Consider the following 21,424-nt stretch of genomic DNA (forward strand, 5'->3'; position numbering starts at 1 on the left):
AAGTTTAGTTAGGAATGAGATATATCGGGTAGTTTAATCTTCCGCACTGCGACCACGGCAGAATGTGCCTCATGCCAATTATTGCGTTTCCACTGTCGCGAGCGAACACGGAGACAACATGGATATCTGAACTTCCCCAAGTTACATCAGCTTTAACTTCTGCTCCTCTACGCGCAGTTCCTCGTGATAAATCGTACGACAGCTGCCATATGCGTACAATGTCTTCGTATAAAATATAAGATGGGAGAAATCTCTTTTATCGATATTTCTTCGGAGCACATTTCGCTCGTCGCGTTTTAAGTAGATGCGTGCATCTACTTCCTCGTTATAATAGATTCCTGCTTCGAGTATGCGTGCATTAAACGGTCTGCTCGTTATTGCTTATTTTTACGACGTACGACGATAAATTATTTTCACGCTGTAACACACAGGTCGAGCAAAGACGCATGTATAAGAGAGCATTTTAATCCTTAACGACTTTCCGCTCACGGAACTTACTTTCATAAATTAAACATTAGAAAAGGAAGGGAATCTTGACCTTTTGCAAATGCCACCCGCGTATTTGAGGATCGGGGAATTTGTGTGCGTAAGGGTGATTATGCGTGTTTATCCTACTCAAATCCCGTTAACTCATATCAAAAATAAATTTTCCGATTTTTAACTTCGAAGTAATTTAACTTGTGAATAACACGGCGAATACAATTTTTCTCTCAATCTCCATCAAATTGCTCGAGGAGTCATTATTTGCAGGAAGGATTTATTATTCATTATTTTTCGTTCTAGTTCTATCGTATTCTCCTTCATTTGTTATTATTGTACATTTATCAATCCTTCCTCGCGAGAAGTAATTTACGTTAATTAAAATGAGATGAAATGTGCGGATCGCAATCTTGCGAGCTTCGCATTAAAAAATATCATCAATTAATTAACGATACCTGCAGATTTCGTTCGCGGTTCGCGGGCAAAATGCGGGATACGTTACTCTCGCGTAAATTCGAGCTGGAGACTTGCCAAACGGCACAATGTTGTTGGCAGAACAATTGTTGCGAGACGGCGCAGTGTGATTTTACGATAAAAAAGGGATTCGCGCATTGTTCTAATTTTGTCGTGCTCGATAGTAAACAGCTTCCCTCTTCACTAAGTGCGTCGATGCATGTTTGATAAACAAGTGCGGACTGAAGCAACGATCGATGTCAAGATTAACTTACTGTCATTATCAAAATATGAATCGAAGTCGAGAAACGTAAAGGGAGCTTATTGAAATACTCCATTTTTTTTCACTAACTAAACATGTGGGACACTCAATTTTGCATACGCCAACAAAGTCATCGGTATAAAAGATTTATTTTCTTTTTTTAATTGATCGGCACATAATACTCCACGCGCATATTTGCACACGCGTATAATACGCATAACGCGCGTACTGCCATGTGACATTGTTGAAGGGCTTCATGCGAGAATCGATAAATTACACGACGAATGGAGTTGTCCAGCTTGTTACACCAACACCGTTTATTAGCAATGCGATTGTACACACGTGTATACCTACCGGACGTATCAAAAATTGCATCCTTTATCTGGATTGCGAATACCGAAAGAGCTAAATTTTCTAATGCGCACAGTTACGCATTGCTTCTCACAATGAGAATTGTGTCGGCTGTGCACTCGTGTTTTTCAAACAAATAATTGCTTCCTAACGAGCTCTGCTGGGGCAGAATTTTATTTTTATTTATTTTTCGGATTTTCTTTGTCGAGTATTCAATGTAAAAACGAAAAATTCTGAAGGAAGTATACCGTAACATTTTCATCGAGAGACGACCGACCTCAACTGGGTCGAAAAATTTGTAATCGAGAGGAAGCGCGCGATTTCTGACACGTCCTGTACACAGCGATACACATGCACGCAGACGGCGCTGTCGTTTCCACGCTCGCCGGCATTTCATTCGGAGCTTTTGTCCTTCGGAACTTTTTCCATGGGGGAGTGTTTATAGCATATAAATATCTTTATATATCACCCGCTTGTCTTGTCAAGAGCAACCGTCTCAGTTAGAACAGAGCGCCCGTTAGAATACGTATCGCAAACACGTATCCTACATCCGACCGTACCGGTTCGACGATGTACGTACGAGATGGTCTTGCGAAGGGCTCTCGAATCTCGATCTCCAGAGAATCCAATAAGCGCGAGAAAAACTTCTGAACAATCCACTCGCTGATAACGAAATCTTTGGCAGAGAGAGAGAGAGAGAGAGAGAGAGAGAGAGAGAGAAAAGAGGGAGAAATATTCCACATTAGTGGGATTTTTGCAGTTCGATCTACGTTAATTCTATCTTCGTTTAATTCGCCCGGCTCGAAAATGATATAAAAAATGCAGAGTAACATAATCTCTTTCTTAAGAAATATTTTTAACTTACAGGTCTTTCGAGTAAATCGTGGATATATAAAAGATAAAGAACTCATCATCATTGACGTAAGCGTTCGATTATTGACGGGAAAAATCATTCTAATTTATTCTCAGATCACACAGATCCATTGACGCGAAACATGTGAAGGTAATATAGATCATAAATCAATGAAAAAAAGTACGATGCGATGACATAGATGGCAAGCACTTATCATAAAAAAGCGACTTCGATTGCCGCATGAAGATTATATCCTTGATGTGTGTTCGTACGCACATCCTCGCGCATCGGAGGCACGCATACACGCGTATATATACACTTATATATATACACTTCGCGCATGTGGCCGTTAGATTCACGAAAGATGATGAGCGATATCAAGATAATGTGTGTCATCGACGAGCTTCGTCGCGTATTCATTGATAACAATCAACGTCACTTAATGTCACTTCGGCTCGCGCAATCGCATCGTGTCGATATGGGTTTATAGGTCGTAACAATACGACACGCATTTCGTTGGCGGAAATCGATCGGTATGATGGAGCGAACGAAAAATTCCATGAGCATCCGAAATGACGAGCGTATAATTAATCGGCATCGACGCGATGACAAGCGCGGCGAGCGTGGATCCTGTGAGATCACGAAAAGTCGAGAAAATTGAATTCGCGATCGCGGAATATTCGGATGCATCGGAGGAACTACTGAGGGGACTTCAGAACTCTTTCACCGATACCGGATGCAAACAAGAAATTGCTTTTATTGATGATATTTGTCGACGTTCCGATATTGCATCTTGCTAATAAAGCACCGCGCTTGCTATTATTTCATCGCAAGCCGCGGTATTAAGCGAGAGACACGTCTCGCCTTTCAAAGAGAAAAAAGAGTACAAGTTATCGGAATTGGTTCGCGTTTCTGCGCGGAATTGCGCGACGATACCTTTGCAAATTACGACTCGAGCGACGCTGCGGTAATTTTTGTATGCAAACTTGGTCGGTCGATTACTCCACTTTTCCGCGGAATCGTCAGTGGGCGCAATTTCGTATCCGAATAAATTGCTGTCTCGCCTATGGGATGAGCTCGGCGGTTGATTCGATGTCCTGCACCGCCCCGGAATTCCCGTGTGCGCAGCGGGAATTTACTATAACGGCGGATAATTCGACCGAGATAAGAGACACTCGGTGGAAAATAGTTTCGCCCCGAAATTGTAAGTTGCGCTACGGAACGATACGCTTCGAAATGATGCGCCCGAGAGTGGCTAGTCCTTTTACGACGACGCTCAATTTTATACACAGTGTGGTGCGGAAGCAGCAATATTCCTCTAATTAAATCCTATCAAGAGTCTGAAGCGGATTTTTTTAGCAATTAAGCCGTTAGCGATAACTTGACGGGGGCGTTGCGTTTATCAAAAGTTCGTCGGAACTTTCCACGTTCTCGGTTGTGAAGTTTTACCGGGACAGAGTCGCTCGGCTAAAGAAAAGTTAAAACTGGCACTCGACTCTTTTTATATAAAGGCCGTCTAATTAGTCTCGGTGCGAGACGAAACAAAGACGGTCGTAAAATAATCGGCAGCCGCGCTCGTCGAAGGGCCGCGATGTTATTTCTGGAGAATTTCTCGGCTGCGCTGCGTTTACGTGTTACGGACGTTTAAACGTGGTTTCGATGTCGGGATAAATATTATTAACATGTGGCGCACGCGTTAAATCACACGCCCGCCGTCAATTTCGCTCGTCAAGTTCCCCTTCGCCGCCGTACTTTGGGGAAAACGTAGAGGAGCGCGCAATCGTTTTCGTTATGCAGGAATAAACGTTGGACCCATTAGCGGCCGTATTACTAATAAATATTGGTGCTGTTTGCTGTCTACTAAAATTGCTTTTTATCATTCATCGCCCTAAAATCTTCAGTGACGAATCTCGGTTATACATAGTCGTCCAAAAAAAGTGTCCGGATAATCTGAAGTATAATAAGTAAGTATATAACAAGTTGTATTTTCTCCCTTTTGTAGAAAATTAATCTCCAGGCCTCGAGACTCTGATTTATATGGGGAATTAATAGACTAAACTTGGAATGTCAAATAAAGTTTGCAAAGAATTAATATTGCGCCAAATTGACTTTAGTCACTCTCCGGCACAAATTACTGCAACAAAACCAAAAATCTAAGAGGCAACAAAATACGTATATAACGCGGAAAACTTTACAATGCGGAAAAATACATATTTCTATGTCTCCCGAGTCAATATTCGACAGACTGATCGTATATTAGCATTATGAACTCCAGAAATATAACGCGTAATAGCATTTTGATGAACTCCGCAAAATATGGGGTAAGATTGCACGACCCTTACCACGCCGAATCTGTCAGACGTAAAATCTGTCCGTTTAACGTTGCTGTGTCGAGCGAAGTCATCGTCGAGGAAGTTTCGAGGCGCGATTTATGCCGAGAATTATACGAATGAACGCGCAACGATGGCCGCGAACGTTAAGTTAGAATTATTTGCATCGTCTAGAGAAAAAAACTCCGAGAAGCCGTCGGCCCAATAAAACGCACGGTCTTCCCTAACGAGCTCGTGACAGAGTCGTTGCAGTTTCCTCGCAGACGTTTTGACCTCCTTATAGAGCAAGAGCGAGACCTTCCCGCGATATTCTATTATATCGCGGGCGTTAATAATCTCCGCGTTATTTTCGCACCTCTAGCTTCGAATTCTCCTGCGGTATTTCAGCGCTAATTCATGAATCGAGGTTACGCGCATAAAAACGAGCGTACCATTGTGTCGGTAAAATGGAATAAACGGCACAATTGGGCGAGAGCCGGTGCTTCCTCTCGAATAGACTTAATCCATCAAGAGCGTATGAATTATATGCGATTATATGTGACAATACTTATTCCGAGCGTGATTTAACATTATTTTCCAACTACATACAACGTGGGATGATCATTATGCGCGAGAAACAGGCGTTGTGAGCCGAAGCGAGTGCCGGTCCGATTTCGCATAGCACGAATCATGAATTTCTTTTGCGGAATATCTCTGCGTATTTTCGTTCACGTGGACATCCAACATACGTGGTATACAGCCGAAGTATATGTATGTTTGTTCGGTTTTAATTAAAGATTAAATCGCAGTCGCTAAATGCGGAATTAAATACAGCAGACGCCGGCTGATGACCATGGCGATTAATTCATCTGGGGGTTCTCAGGTTGAAGCCCGGGATGCTCAAGAGCCTGCTCGAGGTTCGATCCTGATCAGCTGTTTCTTTGTCGCGAAGTAACGGGGATGCACTTGCGGCGCGAGTGCACTCACGCTTGAAAATCTCGTAGACGGACGAAAAATCTATTCCCAGCGCGACGTCACGGCCACTTCTGGACGCGAATGGAAATTCGCTTTCACGATCGATCAAGTCAGAACACGCACTTAGTTACAGTGATTTTAACGAGGCCGCACAACGAGGAAAGTGTCTAATTATATAAACGAATCGCTGACGCACTCCCCTTTTTATAGCCGCTCCGTGTTTGCGAGGATAATTACGAGTGTTGTAAAAGTGACTATATATCATCAGACGTGCAGAGTCTAAAAATATCCGCACATCGATTCCAAGCTGCGCGTGATGTCGCGTGATCAATCGTTATCGAATATCAATAATTTCCGTCGCCCGCGTTGCTTTCAATTGGCGATATTCTAATATCGCAAATGGGGCTTGACATACGTGTAGTGGCATGTCTTATCAATTAGCACCCCTGTCTAGATATCAGGACGGAATAATCCGTCGAACATAGACCGTCACGTCCCAAGCGCGCTAAAACAATGCGAATTCACGTCGCGGTATAGTCGCGACTGTACGTTACGAAACACAGTTGCGAGCACTATGCTGTGTTGTTGCAAAGATACTCTTTTGGCTTGATTTGTAATAATTGTTAATGCCGATTTAAAGCGAGCGGTAAATGCACGTGATACGATCGAACAGGATGATTCCTGTGTAATTTCCGTCGACGTCGTTGAATTTAGAGCGATTAAATTTGTAACATTGCGTGTCGTATTGTGAACAAAATAACACGCTGTTAAATCGACTCAACACGCACACATATAAAATAAGCCGGCGAACGGTATTCCTCGAGAGATATGCTCGAGATTGATTTCGCTTCCCTAGGTAATTTATTTAGTCGTATCATTCGTCACGGAATACAGATGCTAATCGCAACCATCCATCAGGGACTTCATTTTTAGATTCCGACGATCGGATGTAACCTTCGAGCAAATCGAGGTCTCGTCTCTCTGTTATATTCATCGGCAAAACTGGTAATCACGCGGTCGTGTTATAAATTCACGTTATTTAATCGAACGTAATTAGTTCCGCTTTGCGTTTCGCCAGTTTTATGAAAATCTACCGCGCCTGACGACCAGTTTGTTCGGCTTAATTGCAAATTCGGAAGGCAAAGCGATGTTTATATTTCGCTTTCCACATTAATATTTTATTTCGCCTGCTGCGGGTGTCGCTTGTTCGTCGCTTGAATATCGACTAACGACTTTTGGGAACGTGATTTATTATACGGTATTACAAATCGTCCTTTTCGCAATGCACTTTGTTTTATTTTACTCTGGAATGCAATAAGTCACGTATTGTCGCGAATGCAGGACACATAAACCGGCGAACCGAGGTCAGGACTGCTGAAAAGTTGCGCGCCTTTTAAAACTTCCTAGAGACATCTGACTCAATCTGACTTGACACTAAAAACCAGACAGTGTACGTCTCGCGAAGATTGCGTCAGGTTCTGGCAAATGTGCAGAGAGAGAGAGAGAGAGAGAGAGAGAGAGAGAGAGAGGAAAAGACGGATACTTACGTACATACACAGTTGATTACATAGACAGAATCGAGGCGAGCAAATATAGCTATTACACGATAGAGAGGAAGGCAGGATACGTTGGACGGGCGTTGAATGGTATTACTTATTTCGACATCTATCAGTGCGCGATCACGCGTCGTTATCAATGACGTGTTTATTATCACATGACGCAAAAGCACAACGGCGAGTAAAATGCGTCGCTTCAAGTGAAAATAGTTTATTACTATGGAGATTTTCTCTCGCGCATCTAATGCACGTGTACACAAACGACTCTCTAGGGCTACAAAGAGTCCATAAATTCCCCACCTAGTGCACGTGGAACGAAAACCTTGAGAAATATTCCGCTATGGTGACCTGAATCCCAGGAAAAGGATAATCACACGTGAGAAAAAATCGACCGGTGGTTTTTTTTACAAAATTATCCTTTTATTTCTGTATGGTATGGTATATAATTTAACTTTTCCTATTTCTTATAGTTCTGTCGCGTTACACGAGTGGAAAGAGAGAGAGATGTTATGGAAATATCTAAGTTACGTAAGTAGGTACATAACAATGGAAGTTTGGTGGATCTGACTAGACTTAACTATGTATAATTATATATAGATTGGTCCTTTGAGGTAATGGGTTCAGAACATTCTCGGAAGTACCTAATAACTATATTCGAGAAATCTTTCATCATAATATATATATATATATATATATGTATAAATATACGAGCATTAATAAATAAATAAATAAATAAATAAATCACTACACGATGCGCGCGCCGTGAACAAGACAAATCGACTCGCGTAAAAGTTGTTGAATCTCCTTAGATTTATCCGGCAATTACATTGTGTCAATTATAGCGGTGTCTCTATAGTAACAAGCGTAATAGGTAATATTTTATTGACACTTTAGATCCCCAGGCGTTTATTACCGAATCGACAGTTGTCAATATACTTTGTTTCTCTATGCAACTTGACTTTACACACGCACACACACGCACACATACTCTCATACACATATACACCTTTTTGGACCCTCGATAGCATCTCGTTAATTGGTAATATCGGTACTTAGTCCTTCTTTGAATCCAGGAATAATCCACAAAGAATTTGTTAGCATAACTTTGCGATGAACAGAATTCACTAGAGACAATACGAATGCCTAGCAGTTATGTAGCTCAGCTGTATTTAAATACTACTCCATCTCTACGATTGGTCCTGCCGGCTGCGATGAACGAAGATCTCGAGAAGTACTTCGAGCTATTCATTTAATATCGGCGTTTCGATCGACGATCGATGACACTTACGACTATCTTGTCTTGCTGTCATAAATAAGGCTCTAATATACAAGTCCGAAACTCGATCGTCTTCCCGAAATTTATTTCCCGACGTTTCCCACCGGCATGTTATAAAATCAGGTACGTCTAAGAAGAGCCCTCTTTATCAACGGTCACCTCTCAAGCCCGGGTGAAGAATACAATACAGATGCGACAGACACCGTCATTTATCTTGAAACAAACTAATAACTCGTAATTTTGTCCCACAATTTATCACGTGTGACATTAAATCGGCAGCATTAATCTCTTGCACGTCTTTGACGAAACGACTAACTCCATCCCGCGATATAATCTTCGTCGTCCGATGTATTACGTGACAGAAATATCTTAAATATACGATCTGAAATCGTCCATAAGCCCCGAATTCTACCTCGTCAGAGGCAAATCCATTCGTTTGGAAAGTTTCTGCTCGCCATTGGTACGCTTTCTGTCCCTCGATATACGTTGCGCGTAAAATCGTGCCAAAAGTCTCACCTGCTACATGTGAGAATAATAATAATCTGCGTTACGTCTGAGTTACGTCGGATTAATTTCAGACGAAGGATTATAGCTCCTTGCGTCATCTTTCGCGTATCATCCGCCGCAAACATTCGCGCTGCGTTAAAAACGAAAGGAAGTAATCAGCTCTACGTCAATACAAATACATCAGCTCTAAGTCAATTTACTAGACGATTCGCTCCGGACAAGTGTGTAACATTTCGAAGGTACAAGTACAATTAACGTTTGTACTGTTTTAGATTCGTACGGTGTGTGTGCTCGCTCGTATCTATCGTGTGCACTCAACGTGCGTGTTAATTAACGAGACGAAGATCGGACACATTCAAACTCGTTCAATTCCCGCGCGTGCGTCGCGCATAATATAAAAAACTTCCCTCCTTCTTGGATACTCTCTTTTCCGATACCAGCGACGATGTGGAACGATGCGTGCGAGCGGCAGATCGATTCGCGGCTGCACATGAGTTAAGCGCTAAACGCTTAATCGGACGCACGAATAAAAAGTCGTCCTTGACATTGCCTCGACACAACATAAATGTGCTCTCGCATAGCGAGTGCGTGGATCTCTCTCCGCTCGGGAGAGGTACACTCGTCCTCCTCATCCAACCAATTTCTACCATGAGCGCGAACAAAGTGTGTGCGATCCAGTCTGCAAACCGGAAGCCGGATCGCGAACACGTTCTCATCCCTCGCTGACGCTCTCATCCGGTTGATCGTCCTCGTCGTCTTCGATCGAACTCGATCATCCGGGCGGCGTCTTCTTTTGCTTTGTGAGCTCCAGCAGCACCGGGTAGTGCAGATCCGGGCAGTACTCCGGATTGTTCTGCAGAAGCTGCAAATGCCTCGACCAAACCGTGTCATCGTATCGCTCCGTCTGCCGCGCTATGAAGCCGCGTTTGATGGACGCCTCAGCGAACTTCTGGAATGTCGTGCCGCGTCTGGGCGCCATCACTAAGGCGATCCCGTCATCAGCCAGCCAGCCGTAGATGGTCTCCACCAGGTCCAATCGTGCGTCGTCGAAGAAGAGGCAGTCGGCGCTGAGGATCACGTCGTAGAGGCTCGACGGCAATCGCGCGTCTTCGTCGCCGTCAGCCGTCCGGGTCTACATAGAGAAATCACAATCGAGAATCCAGATCTCAGTCTGGTTACTAAAAACAGGAACAAAAGCCACGTCCGGGAATTTCGATGCGAGTCAAAGTAACGCGTAGTTAGAGATGAAATATAATTTGCACAATGTGTTTTACTATGAAAAAAAAAATGTATCCGTCGCAGTGAATATATATATATATATATATATATCAGTTTTTCGTAGAAGGTATGATTTTTTCGCACAAGGAGATGGTTATAAATTAAATCGATTGTATCCATGATTTATGACTATTAGCCAATTTATGACTTTAACTAACGCTCAGCTAATAGAATAACTATCGTGCTTGTGATGTCTTCGTTTTGTTTGTTAATATCCATATGTGGCACAGATGGACGAGTTAGATGAAATCGTATGTGATCTTTAGTGAGAAAACGACCAGGGTAACTCGATCGTCGAAATGTCGGACGCGTAGGAAACGACATTCAATCATTCAACGTCGAACTTTGCCAGATAAATTCGACGGAAATTCTCGCGTAAATAGACGCGGAAAGATGAATGTCCGTTTTTGCGATTAATCTCGGCCGATCACTATAAATTCCCAGTCTCAGCATCGGCATGGTCTCGATCGGTGTCGTTTGAGCGACAATTTCCCACGAAAAAGATGCCAATTGTGCGGAACGTTGAGAGCGACCGGAAGAACACAGACGTTACATTATGAAGGCTGCAGGAAATGGAGTTGAGGTTCAGCCGGAAGTGTCCGAATGGCGCGTCTATGTATCTGGGGCGAGCATCACAATGATCACACGGGGATTTCGCACTTCCGTGTGTGGGTGGCGGCTTTCAATACCGAAAAACCATATTGAGAAACGTGCACGAAATGTGATCTCTCTTATTTTCTCTGATTTTCTCCGCAAATGATATAAAAAATATAAAAAATTTAGTAGTATTCACAGTTAATTGATCAACTTTAATTTTGGATGCTAGTTTACGTGTTTTAGCGATGTGAGCATAAAATCGGATGTTTTGCTAAAAAAGAAAAATCTAAAAGCAACAGACATAGCGTAACTTGTCATCGGCAGTATGCATATCTTCTTCTAATGTACTTTCCCAGCAGTCCATGACAGTTATATCATGATATCATGACATCTCGAAATATGTCACGACAACGCACGTCTGCTTTACGTGATCCCATAACGTGGAACGTGTTTCGCAACAAGAAGTTTCCGCGACGAGTATTTTGTGGATGCACGATGCACTTGGCGCACGAAAACTTTTTGGAGAAGTAATAAAAAAGTATGTAAAGCACATAGATCAAACGTATTCGATCGTAATTTCGTAATATTTTCCGGAATTTGTCCTCAATTTTGCAGGTAAATTCCTCGGGAACGGTCACTCCGCCGGCGAATTTCGCGACGATTATACGGATTATTATTCCGTACGATCGCGGATTGTCGTTGTCCATCGATATTCCATCTATTCTAGGATCGCAATTCTCAGCTGCATTACGTTTCCCCGACGAAGCCTTAATTTTTCCATTCATCGACTCGCGATGACCGCGATGACTCATTGATCGTGGCGACGACGAGCAGCGCGCTCGTCAGGACGTGCAACCGCGAAGCCGGGCGTGTCGATATCCGATGATCCGTCGACTCGGTTAGCGGGCTCTCGTCATCGTCCTCGTCGCCGATGCAGATCACGTTGGCCGGAGTCGGACTTTACGAGACGCATTATTCGACCGCGGGGTCGGCGACCAGGCTGAATTCTGTGCCGCGATTAACCAAGTACGAAGTTGACCCTTCAATTTCCAATGTCACCGACAGATCCTCGGAACTCATACAAACGCAGACACTTCGCGCATTTTTTCACGAAGCAACGCTAAACTGCCAGAATCCGTAAATGTCATTGGAAATTCAAGAATTTAGAAAATAGAATGCTTCATAAAAAAAGAAAAAAATTGACTTATTTTTCATTATCTCGTGCAAATTTACGATATCACGTATTTTTCTACTTTTGACCAGTGATAAGACGAATCTCTTTATGTAATGCAGAAACCGGCGTCACGCGACCTGAGAGAAAAAAAATGCTCTTTTCATTAACATATTCAATATTTAATTTGTAGCCTCTGTAGCTGCGTTTCATCGTTGGAACATCCCTGTCACGCTACAATATTGCTCTGAAAATATTGCTTTGAACGGGGACACGCTTCTTTCGTTTGTATTTTATTACGCTCTCTGCGTGCGGGAATTCAGCAAAATATGACTTCTGAAAAACTAAAACGGCAGATATGCGTCTCTTAATTAACATACAACAAATGTGATGCAATTTCTAAGTAATTTTTAATACCGCTGTCAACTAACGACTCGACTGTGGAGAAGGCTTCAAAGATCCACAATGATACAACATTCAACCTCTATCGAGCATTTCTTCAACATTAGATTCGACAACTCCGTCTTTATTACCGTTTCGTTTCGTTTCGTTCATTCTCGCCTAAGTTGTCAGTCGACCCTAACATTCCGATGCGTTGTTTTGACAGTTTCTAACATCCTCGGTGACATACAGCAGCCTCATACATAATTTGGGACTATCGACCGCTCTTTCGGTATCAAGTTGAGACATTCACCTTAACGCGGTTACCATTGACCGCCGCCTGTCTGAGAGCTCTGGCGGCCCGAGCCCATTGCACGACGCCGCACTCCACCAGATCCGTCATGTCGTTCCTGGTGACGATGCAACGCGCGTTGTCCACGCTGGTCACGTTGCCGTCCGTAAGCGTGACGGCGCTGGGATTGCAGTATTTGGCAGCGAGGACGCCGGCCAGGCAGCTCATGCCGCCGCCGAGTTCAAGGACGCTCCGGTTCCGGCAGAAGCCGCGGTTCCTCAGCAAGTAGTAGGCCAAACACTCCTCGGACGGCCAGACGCACACGTTGCCGGTGTTGTTGAAGCCGATCAGCTCGCTCGCCGTGAAGCACTTGCTCACCCGCCGTATCTGCACGTCGTACAGCCGACCATCCAGCTCGGTCGAGTACTCGCACCAGCTGGACTCACCGTCCGCCAGTGTGTTTTCCAGCAGCGTGCACTTGAGCAGGCCGAAGCTGGTGAACCGTCGCACCGACACCTCCTCCTCGGAGTCGCTGCCGGTCGGCTCCGGCGAGCCGGTCAGTGCCCGGGCCAGGATACGCCAGCGGCGTTGAGCACGGCTGCTCCTTTTCGACACGCGAACTCCGCTCATTGTGACCGCGGCTGATTCTCGACGCGGTAAGATCTCTTGCGACATGTCACGATCGCCCACATCGATCGGTGCTCAGTGCTAAAAGACGCACCTTTCGGGTTTCCCTTGAGGCAGGATAATATTCTTGCACTCTCCGGGTCTCACAGTATGATTAATACTCGCGAATTATTTCCCATTCGGAAGCCCTATCCTTCGGCTGGGATTACACGTGTAGACGACGATATCGCTCCGCAGGGACCGGTGAAAGTTACTCACGAAGTTTACATGCGAGGTTTTGCCGGTTTCGCGGACAAGTTACCCGGAGGACGAGCGCTCACTTCGTCGCGCGGCGGAGTCGCGCTGCTGCGAGCGAGCTTGCGGAAGGCACGTGGGGGCGACGCGTGGTTCTCTTCATCGCGGAGCTCTTCGCATTCGTTGGTGAACAGTGCGCCGGCTCGGTTGGCGGATCATGCAGGATCCACCTCGCGTCCTCTTTCCTGCGACTACCGATCGAGACTCTGAACGCATACTTCTCTTCTGTCAGCCGGCATCGGCGGGGTACTGGCGCAGGGTCCCGCCGTAGGGGCTGTTTTCTCTCTCCCTCCCTCCCTCTCTCTCTTTCTCTCTCTCTCTCTCTCTCTCTCTCTCTCTCTCTCTCTCTCTCTCTCGACTGGCAAGGACGAGGATCGACGAAGGGACGGGCCAAGACTAAAAGCACCAAGTCAAGTTCTAACTCGCGCCACGCGGACGAGTCGAGCGTTCTCCACGTTAGGCCGGCGCCTGCGCGGCTCTTTTCGCTCCCTCTTCCTCGGCTTCGTGCTTGTGCGTGTTTGTGTATTCGTCCACACCTCCGTTTACCTTCTGCACATCGTCCGTCCGTCCGTCCGTCCGTCCGTTCGCTCGTCGTCCGACGTCGTCCTCCTCTCCGCGGGTGTTCTCTGACGGCCCTCGCGCGTGTCTGTCGCGCTTTCGTAAAAATCTTCTGGCGCGCTGTCGCTCGGGACTCGAGCCACGCGCGCCAGGCTCCTTCGGTCCAAATTAACCGCAGCTTTCCCGATTCGAAGCTGCTCAATGGCGAATTGGACTTGGGTCTGCAGTGCAGGCGTGGAATCGCCTCAACCGAGCTGCGCCGAGAACGCACTCGCTAGGGAGCTTCTTGAGGAAGCGACATCGATGGATCACGCTCGTGGGCCTCGGAGATTTATCATTCGGAGCATCGCGAGCTATCGTGGAAATAATGCCGAAGCGTTATCGCTCGCGTTTTTCATTAATTATGTAAATTTCAGAGGAATCAGCTCAGTTGCGAGGCAACGCTCGCAACGCTCGTGACTTGATCGGTGATGGGAAAGAGTAATTACAACACGAAGACTAGCAAAAGAAGTATCATGTCATATAACGCAAGACATGTTACTTACGTTAAGCTAATAATAGAAGTGTAGGAGACGACAGAGAGAGAGAGAGCTCGCTGGAGAAACATTTATCACTTCGTATCGGACCGTTGTTATTATCGCGGCACGAGAATATTAATGTCATCTTCAGCATTGGTTGGCGCGTGTTCAATGCCATAATTATTTCTCGCCGCCGGCTATCGTGTGCCGGCGCTCTAAGTATTATTTCCTATTTTTACGGCACGACGGTCTCGCTCTCTCCTTCTCTCTAGTCTCGTTTGGTCGGCCTGCCGAAACTTACGAGTGCCGCGACTCCCCGATGACAGGAGCGTGAGTGTTCGACAGGTGTCCCAGTTACGAAGTTTTAATGATGCGCAGGCTTCTGCTCGTTGCTAAATGTGAATATGAACGGAACGGCGGGTTCTTTCGCGTCGGGTTTTCTTTGAAGACTCGTAATTGCTTTCGCGGCTCACGCTTTTCATAAGCACCTCCGTCAACAATTCGTTTGTATCGTTTTCACTTCCTGCGTCTGCCCTTGGTCCCTTTCGGATTAGCGAGCTATAACGGCGAACGAGCGTGAGATGTCACGAGCGTGCGCTCTTTGGTTTAAAAGAGGGAAAGGGAGGAAGAATAAGGTCGATTGCTCGGCTATGACAGCAGAGATGAGAAAAAGGTGAACGATATTAACGTAGCCTTTATTTACGGCTGACTTGTCCGGGCGTGTCATATAAGCTTGGTTTCAACATCGCTACTGAAGACTCAAACGGGATCCGTGCGCCGTGCCAAAGCACGGACATTAAACTGTCACTAAACTAATATTTAAATTTTGGCCGAGGTTTCCGGATGACCGCCCGAAAGGCGTGTAACGCTAATCGCTCTTTGTCCGTTTACGCGATGTTGCTTCTTGATTATGCATAATCTCGATTATGCATAGTCTCGATCGAGTGTAAGACGATATCATCCGGCTCTGTTATTATCGCTCTGCTCTACTATAATACGCGTGTTTATTTTCACCGCCAACGTGCGATTCTTGCGGTGCACAATATTAATTGTATGAGTAGATAAATCACAATGGAATTTTTACTGACGTTCGCACTCAATGAAATAAAATTACCGTTGATTTTAGCAGTTGTATTTCGTTTCATCAATGTACATTTCCGCTGGGCTTCCGTATATTGCAAATTTTATTAGGGTATCATTTACCGTCGATGTGCATAATTCAATGAATAAACGTAATGTGTGTTAACCGGAAGATTCTTAATTTAAATAATGCTCGTAGCATTACATCAATTAGCGTGGAAGCTTAATATGTGCGAGGAAAGTCCAAAATAATATATTAAAGCATAAATAACATATGTGTGAGAATTCAAATTATGATAATTCGATCGCAATATTGTTTAACCTCCAAGAGATATCTCCAAACCTCCAAGGGAGAGAGACCTCCAAAAAATTCGTATTATCAAATTATTCAATTCATTACCTGCATAAGTATGAGTCTTTGATGATCGTAAGTATTTAAATATTTTCTATCGCGAAATCGGTAATATCTAAGAAAAAAAACTTAACAATTTTTCATTGGGCGGCCAAATTTCGAAACGAGTCAAGTTGACTGAACTGAACTGACAAGCCGGACAAATGAGTATGACTACGAGCATGTGCGGGTAAAAAAATATATATACATATTTCCGGAACAAAATACCAGTAGGAATGAATGAATTTACTTAACCGAGAATCAATAACGGGATACTAAAAGTCGCGTAAAATCGCGCGAACTCCAATTGTCCCTAACGTAAGGAAGAAAATATATACGTTATGCGAAATTACGAGGGAAGAGAAAAATTGCACCTTCATCGCGGACCTTAAGTTACGTGCAATCAGCAGTTACAATTTCCGCCTTACATGGGTCCTGCTAATACGGGCGAAATTCAATTTCCTCGAGAACATATCCTTGTGCCAAGTTAAGCTTCGAAAATCGTTTTAACTTTGTCTTCTGAAGCTAGAATATACGTGCTATGTTCGGACATTACTGTTCCCTTCATGCGGTCATTACTTGCGGTGTGCCATCTTATAAATAGCAAAAGAATAATTAGTGATAATAATCGCCTGTCTGCCTTCGCTGGGATTAATGCACGTAGGGCAATTCGCCGGATAGATGATAGCGAAAGAAGCACGGAGCGTATCCCTAGAATTCTTCATCTCCTCGCCGTATTATCGCAGATGGCTCGAATTTCTGACTCCATTAGCGATTTATCCGACGAGGCATGCGTCAAAACGCCACTGTCGCTTTCCCCGTTCCATTCACGTCCATTAAGCTCTCATCCCCGTATACGGCGGTCAACTTTTTAATTATTTACCGGATTCTCTATCTCTGATACAATTCGCGTGGCACTATATTTACACATCGCGGAGAAATCGGCTCGACGTTTCCTGTCGCGACGCGTCCAATCAGTTTCGTCGTAATTATAGCAAAATCGAATTTTTCGCGGTCATTGACACCGTCGTCTTGGATGGATCCGCCCGTGGGAACAATACGGCCTGATTGGGCGATTTCTGTGTGTGTGTGTGTGTATATAATGAAATTCTACATTAATCAAATTAAGAAATTTTCCACAAGAGAACCTCGTATCTATATTACCATAGGAATGATGTAAGAAATAATGTAAAATGAACAAGTGAGCAAAAGGTAATAGAAAAGCAAGTAAAAAGTTTACAAACGACTGATAAGCAAAAGCAAGACAAAGTGCCCGTGTTAGTGCGGATGTTTCTGTCTTTACCCATATCCCAGGAATAAATGTAAGTTTCCCGAGAGACACGGTAAACGCGAATTTGAATTCAAAACGTATAATCCCGTGCACTCCCGAGTGTAAATTCAATTTCGTTGAAGCGCAAGATAGCGCCGCTGATCTCTTCGGGGAGCGGTAGCGATGCGCTTGCGTTTCTGCATATATCAGCTGGCGGCGCTTGTACAATTGCACCGAGACACCGAGGCCACGTACCGACACGTACGTATCTATTTTATATTGTTTGACACAAATAAGATACGGTGGCAGAGTGATACCCGCGGCTTCTCTCGTGCGTGTGAATGGCGCCTCTAGGCGCAACGACAAATATAGAGGCTTTCCTTGTCGTGATAGAGCATCTCTCGTAAAGAATAATGATTCGAAAATAGATTTCCATCGTTCGTATCAAATATCTTCGGAAAAATGTTTGTTATAGTATGTTATAAACGATTCTTGCGAGAAACTCGCGGTTGAACGTGTAAATATACTTTACTGTGAGAATTACGGTTTTAGAGAAAAAGATAATTGCGTGACTGTGTTGGGGTTGCTCGTAATTAAATTCAAGAATGAAATAGTCCTGATCTCATTGAGTGGAATAACTCTCTTCCGAGAATGAGAAACGATATTCACTATTAATCAATTGCATATTCGTAAATGCTTGAGGACACGGTATGTTGGCGCGCGCGATTAAATCTCCGATTCCGCCTCGCGCCGCTTCGATTACGCGCATTCGAAATATCTTCTCTAGAACATGCATTCGCGCCATGTGCGACTGACGTAAGATGCGAGAACCGCGACGATACTATTATTTGTACCTACGTAAATGTGCTCGGGGAAGACGCGGACAGACAGGCACATAAAGACGCCATTCGATTTAACGGGGCCGACAATCGCGAGCAGCGAGCGGCAGAAACAGACGCGCGTTGAACGCCGGCGATTCACCGTGTGGGATCGATTTTACGCTGAAAACGATACGCGCTACGAGAGCTGTACGAGACTTTGAATCGCAGATCTGGATCTCAGCCTCCGAAAATATTCCTCTTTTGTTTGAACATGAGAACACTCGCGTGAAATTCCTGAGGCGCCAAATAAAGGGTGTTTGAGAAATCTCGTGCGGAGAATAATTTTGGAATGTCCTCTATCTTATGACACTCCGCTTTGGTGGAGGCCTTGTTCTCTGTCAAAAGTGATATCAATATTCATAGTGGTCGATACCAAATGCCTAGCAATAAATTTAGTCATCTCCATATCCATGTGCGAGGGCGGCTCGTCCATCTGCAGCAGTGCGACTCGTTGCAGTCCGCGAGTTGCGGCGCAGTGGAGTGCACGATCTGCAGAGGACGTGCAGCCTGCCGCGTCGTTCGGAAATTGATTTCTCCGATAATAGCGAAAAGCGAACGACGTATCACACAAATGGTAAGAAATATTGAATAGCCAAGACCATATTTCACTAATATTTTGGGACAAGTTTGTCTCCTTTCTGGAGAAGAGTAAAAGAGACAAAGGAGGAGAGCCAGATGAAGAGTAACACGTCACAACGTATTAGAATGGTAATGCGGCGTTCCTGGCAAGGATACCGACGCAATGCGTCTAGGCGTCTCGGGTCGGGACTGGCCGAAAATTACGCGATGACGTGAACGACGTCGATGAACGGTCAAAGGCGGACAGACACCAACGCCGCCAACGCCGAGAAATGTCCTTTGCAGTTGACAATATCCTGACAGGCATCACTGACGAGTATCGAGTAAATGCACGTAAGCACATGGTCGTGTTGGCCGATGACGAACGTCAAATGCCTCACATTCGCTTATTAAGGACAGACACGCAGATGCGGAGCTGCTATTGCTGTCATCGCTTTCATACAACTCGGTACAGTCGTAGGTGCAGGAGTGACGAACGAATGCCTATATAAAGAAACGTTTGATTTTAATAGATCGCTGATACTGTATTCGATTCTTCGTTCAAAAACATCGGTACTTGTATAAGGAATAAAAGAAATAGCGATTCTTGTGATAATAAACCTCTAGAGGGAAAATATACGGTAAAATTGATTCATATGAAATAATTCAGATATATATTTGTGTAGCTTCATTTTAAATTATGTTCCGTTGATACAAAGTCTATTAGTTGAATTAGTCGAGAATTTAAATGTTGGAGTTTGTCTCCTCTCGTCTACTCTTCGCTCGGTCTTCGGTAAGGAAAAGCCTTCGAATTCTTCGAAGAACACATGCTTCGTATAGTTCTCACATTCTTTTTAGACGCACCGCGTAAAGCACCGCTTAGGTGGTCAAATGGGTTCTAATTTCGGTATACGGTTAGCACGTGGCTTTATTAACCGGAGGGTAGGGTGCCGGTTTTACGCACGTGAGAATCGACGAGATAAGGTGGCGCCCGTGTCAAGGAAGTTGTATTTTTAGTAGATATGGGAGTCGTGGCCGTACACTTTTACGTCCGGGAAAAGTGAATAGCGATATACTAATGGCGAGTATACGGAATTGGAGGGCGAATTGGAGTGAAATTAAAAATTCAGAGGAAATATAACGACCGCAAGAGAAACTACTTCATAAAGTAATCCTTCTCCTTCTAAAGGTTGCTTCTCTGCAGCAAAAGTACTAGTGAAAGAATTTCTAAAGTGGATGTATAAATTTTAAATTCCTCTTGATGGCGATTGAAGATTTAGGATTTGACTGATAGGGTTAAACGGTTATTGTCGGAAATATGTCGGTTAATGTTAGAGAAAAAGGGACTTTTCCTAACATCAGAGTGATATGCAAAAATAACGAGAAAGAAGAAGAGAAACTGTTACGCAAGGCAAAAGTGATATGCGGAGACGAGGATGGAAACTTCAAGACGCGGAGTATTAATCTAAGGCAATTATAATGTGCCAATCCGCCAGGAGATTACTGTATACGAAAGGATGTCGCGAATAGATGTACAACCGCGAGTGTGGAATCGCGGGAGGAAATCGCATTATGCAAAATACGTCTAAGCTGTATGCGCACGCGGCGCTTGCAAACTTTTCCCAGTCACGGATTTGTGCGTGTAGCATAAGGCTGGAGCGATTCGCTTTACGAGAACGATACAGTGTGGATTACGAGAGGTGTTATCAGCCACGCGCAGATAGTTGCGCTACGTTGCGTTACGGTAAATGCTGTGGTAACACGCTACGTTGAATGTTACAGCAGCCGTGAGCGGCCCAGAGCACGAAAACATTACTAATTACACGGCTATTCACATAACAAACGGATATTCCGATAAATTTTATTGTTATTTTATTGTCTTGTTCGACATAAATAACAAAATGCAATAAGGTTAACAGCAGTATACAAGTCATGGGTGCGCTCAATTGGTACGCCGACAGCTGAAAGCTGTTATTAGGCCAAACCAGAATGTACATACATAGAAGAATGCAACGAAAAAAGTAGAAATACAAAAGAGAAAATACAAAAGAATAAGTACAAAAGAATAGCATAAAAGAAATACACTATTTAGAATGGATAATGAGAATAAAAGACAATATAAGCGGCAGCGACAGTTCTGAAGGAGATGAGGAGGCTCTGAAATTCGTATAGATGTAGGCAAAGAATTGAAATGTGTTGTTCTATTATCCGTTCTTCGATATAACGTGCCGTATTTTGTATGATATATATTCCGTTAATTTATCGTAAGCTTGTTAAATGATACGGGGAGCGGATTTGCCTAAATATGTACTTGTAAGTTGAGACGTCGACCGGAATATGAAGCACGTTGTGCTCACGTAATTACGACATTATTCGCAACAAACAAGCGAAGAGAATCTGGGAGCATAAACAATTTATTGAATATATTTCGCGTATATAATGATGTAGATAGTTGTTAGCCCTTTTTTTACTATATCCTTTATTTTACTATATCATATAATGGCTT

General features: G+C 44.1%; 2 protein-coding genes across 3 annotated transcripts in view; both read right to left on the reverse strand.

The window, feature by feature from the left end:
- LOC105186312 (WW domain-binding protein 4) overlaps positions 1-21,424 on the reverse strand; it is a 32,112-nt gene that overhangs the window by 8,942 nt on the left and 1,746 nt on the right. The window lies entirely within an intron of this gene.
- On the reverse strand, positions 7,629-14,182 carry LOC105186311 (calmodulin-lysine N-methyltransferase). The gene is made up of 2 exons (XM_011146409.3): positions 12,763-14,182; positions 7,629-10,154 (listed from the first exon to the last, which is right to left on the reverse strand). Exons 1-2 carry the CDS (start codon positions 13,414-13,416, stop codon positions 9,795-9,797), a joined length of 1,014 nt encoding a protein of 337 aa, XP_011144711.1. The 5' UTR covers positions 13,417-14,182; the 3' UTR covers positions 7,629-9,794.

The sequence above is a fragment of the Harpegnathos saltator genome, unplaced genomic scaffold (assembly GCF_003227715.2).
Source record: "Harpegnathos saltator strain DR-91 unplaced genomic scaffold, Hsal_v8.6 scaffold594, whole genome shotgun sequence".
NCBI lineage: Eukaryota > Metazoa > Arthropoda > Insecta > Hymenoptera > Formicidae > Harpegnathos > Harpegnathos saltator.